Source organism: Phaethon lepturus, unplaced genomic scaffold, assembly GCF_000687285.1.
Source record: "Phaethon lepturus isolate BGI_N335 unplaced genomic scaffold, ASM68728v1 scaffold45130, whole genome shotgun sequence".
Lineage (NCBI taxonomy): Eukaryota > Metazoa > Chordata > Aves > Phaethontiformes > Phaethontidae > Phaethon > Phaethon lepturus.
Genome location: NW_010512013.1, coordinates 4,313 through 7,579, shown reverse-complemented (window position 1 = coordinate 7,579; position 3,267 = coordinate 4,313). Strand labels below are relative to the sequence as shown.

The following is a 3,267-nucleotide window of genomic DNA, read 5'->3' as shown; positions in this document are numbered from 1 at the left end:
TTATTTACACCAGTCTTCGCGGCATAACGGTTGATTAGGAAACACACAGTTGCGGATCCCCAATAAACACGTAACGCAACGCGTGGCTCTGAGCAGGGTTTCGGTTCGGCGCATCCGGCTGGGAGGAGGTGGTGGTGGCGCGGGCTCGCGGGGAGGACGGCGGCAGGAGGAACCCGGAGCTGTCGTCTTCTGTTATCAGGCCAGCCCCAGCGCGTCCCTGCTCCTTATCAGCCCCGGCAGAGCCGGGCCCTGCCGCGCGGAGCCTCCATACGTCCTGCCTCGGGTGCTATAGGGGCCGGCCCTGCTGCCTCCTGTCTGCACGTAAAGAGGGGCTACCCCACACGCCGTTACACACGTGAGCGAGGCAGGGCAGGCTGCGATAGGCACAGCCAAGAGGGGTGATGCTGGACCTCCTTATTCTGAGCCTCCACTTCTTCATCTGCTTTCTCATCGCCGTTGCGATCTGGCGTGGACCCAAGGTACGGCGCAGCCCTTCGTGGCTCCGCACCCCCCTGCAGCGGGATCCCCCCGCCCGCGGTTCCCCTTTGGTCTCGATGCATAGAAAGACCTTTTTTAGCCTGTTTTTCCAAGGAAGCGAGGGTAGCACGGTTGTACTGGGAATTTAGAGGGAACAGGAACATGGTGGCTAATTATAAGCAAATTCAATGGGAAGGCAGGTTTTGTGATAAAACTACTTATGTCCTCTGCTGGGAGAGGGAGAGGCTACTAGACATTTGAAATATGTAAGAGGAGGAAGGGAAAGGCAGACACATTTGCTAAAAAGGCCAGGTTGAATACAGCTTCTTAATAAACAAAATTTTTCCCCCTTTGCTGGTGAAGTTTTTTATCAACTTATATAATTTTTTATTTCTAGCCATAGTATTATTTGAAGAGTATTGGATTTAGATGTAAATGCTACCCGTTTACGTAGCCAAATTGTATAGTGTTTTACATTTACCATCCTTGTATTTGTTTGCATGTAGGTTTTGAGGGGAGATGACGATTAAAGTGCAGAGTAAATGAATAGTGATTGAGGATTTATCTTGCCTCAGGTATCAGGTTTGCAGCAGCCGGTTTTCCTAGTCCCGGTCCTGTTCGTGAGCATGTTGGCCAAACGTTATCGCCAAACTCCTGTGCTTTGCTGTGTGTGCATGTTGATAGTCTTTTACTAAAACTTCTGTTCCTTCCATTTCACGTGTTAAATGGGTCGGGGTTTTCTCTGGGACCGAGACATCCATTCTACACACAGAAATCCAAACATGGTCTGCTTTGTAAGGGGATTTTTGAATTTTTTTGTGTTTTAAGGATGTGGATTTTCACCGCTCAAGCACAGCAACAGTCAAAATTGAGCCAGATGGTCTTATATTAATTGGCAAAGAAGATGACATAAAGAAGTCCCGAAGAGTAACAGCCAAAGTCGATGGCAGAGAAGTTGTTGTTTTCTACCACGAGGGGAAATTTCATGCTATGGACTCTCGCTGCTACCGTAAGATATTTGCACATATGATCTCCATGTTGCAACAATTACACATAAAATCCGCTGCATGAATTAATACTGTGTTCTAACATGTTTCAGATGAAGGAGGCCCTTTACGTCTTGGAGAAATAGAGGTATGTAAGCAAATAAAAGTAATGCAGTCACGTGAAAACTATAATGCATTTTTAAAAATGTTTTTATCTGAAATGTTTTTATATGTAAAACAGCAGACAGCGAGACAGCTAAATCACCAAACATATTTTTTCTGAGAGATTCTTCCATAAGAATCAGAAGCCGATGACTGGCTATTTTTTCTTCTTCTTGCAGGATATCAATGGTCAAGCATGTATTGTTTGTCCATGGCATAAGTATAAAATTACTTTGGAAACAGGAGAAGGATTATATGAAGGAATAAACCCTTTGGAACCATCACCAACACCACAGTGGCAATCAAAAGGAGTCAAACAAAGGATTCATAAAGTCACAATAGACAATGGAAATGTCTATGTGAGTCCCCCAGATTTGTCTGTAAGCTTCGACTCTGATTATTTTGCTGACAAGTACAAAAATAGTGGTGATTTAGCTATGGAAAAACAAAGCAACTCAGAAGCAGCAGAGTAAGTCATGGCCAGAAAGCAGAATCCTGGTGAATGCCCCAATGAAGAACCATTGTTGTGAAATAAAAAATGTACTGTGGCCATGAAGATTATCTCCAGATCAAATTCTAGTGTTAGTGTTATGTTAAAGCATTGAAACACGTAGAATTGAGAAAGATAAGAAGCTCTGCATTGTCAGAAATGTGACTGATCTTGTGCCAATGATTTTGGTTTTGCACTTGCATTTCAAAAAGACTTACTTACAGCAGAGTGCTTCATAATATTTGATATTTTAGAAATGCCTTTTTTCTAGAATTGTTTTAATTTTTAGAGGAGAATGTAGTATATTACTGCTTATAAAATACATTATCTAGTCTAAGGTAGATAGTAAGGTGTAAAGGTTATGTTTAACAGTTTATACTTATAATGCCTTCGGTATAAATGACTTGGAAATTTTAAACTTTTTAGATATGTGAGCAATCTCTGAATGTTTTATTAAGTGCCACAAAGAGAAGTACAAAACTTCAGCATATTTTACTAAGCTTTTTTATGCCTATTTATGTATAACTAATATGAGTCCATAGAAGTGTTTATCTTCCTTCCGCTCATTGAACTCCTTTTGGTAGTTCATCAAATAATATGACAAGCATTTGTCAGATATAGTTTGTTCTTCGATAAGGAAGAAGTTGTTGGGTATAAAAACGTGATACATAATGAAGTGGCTCTTGTTTGTTTGTTTTTATTTATTGTAAGTACATTTTTAGACATTCCTTTGAAAAAGTGTGCTTTCTGTTTAGAGCCAAAAGTTAGGTTTCTCTCGCCCCTCTGAGAAAGTTTCCCCCGAGCTGTGCTGGGTGAGGGGCAGGCTGGGCTCTGGCACGTGGTGGCTTCCCCTGCCCAGCCCGTGGGGTCCAGAGTGCAGGGGTGCTGCGCGAATGCTTAACATCATCTTGCAATTGCATGGCTGCAATCCTTTGGGGTGCATTTTTGGGTGATTTGTTGGCTGTTTGCAAAGTTTGGTCTTAATGGAGTTCAGTTTGAAGTTGCCTGATCTTTGTAAGTTTCTGTTCTGTGTGCAGCGGTTGTCTTGCTTTTAATGAGTGTGAAGGGTAAGTAGGTCTGTGTCAACACCATTGTTCATATAAATGCGTTTAAAAGTAGTGAGGCATAGGGAAGTATCGGAGGAAAACATCT

At 42.4% G+C, this 3,267-nt stretch overlaps 1 protein-coding gene across 1 annotated transcript; it reads left to right on the top strand.

Moving 5' to 3' along the window:
- The first annotated feature begins 401 nt into the window (after positions 1-401).
- Positions 402-2,168, top strand: RFESD (Rieske (Fe-S) domain containing). Its single transcript, XM_010285531.1, has 4 exons — positions 402-479; positions 1,306-1,486; positions 1,577-1,611; positions 1,805-2,168. The coding sequence occupies exons 1-4, from the start codon at positions 402-404 to the stop codon at positions 2,096-2,098; spliced, it is 588 nt and encodes a 195-aa protein (XP_010283833.1). The 3' UTR covers positions 2,099-2,168.
- Positions 2,169-3,267: the final 1,099 nt, after the last annotated feature.

Excerpts from the sequence above, each read along its gene's own strand:
- RFESD (XM_010285531.1), top strand. The coding sequence starts at position 402 with ATGCTGGACCTCCTTATTCTGAGCCTCCACTTCTTCATCTGCTTTCTC. Across the intron at positions 480-1,305 it reads CGATCTGGCGTGGACCCAAG|GATGTGGATTTTCACCGCTC; the intron begins GTACGGCGCAGC and ends TTGTGTTTTAAG. Across the intron at positions 1,487-1,576 it reads TATGGACTCTCGCTGCTACC|ATGAAGGAGGCCCTTTACGT; the intron begins GTAAGATATTTG and ends AACATGTTTCAG.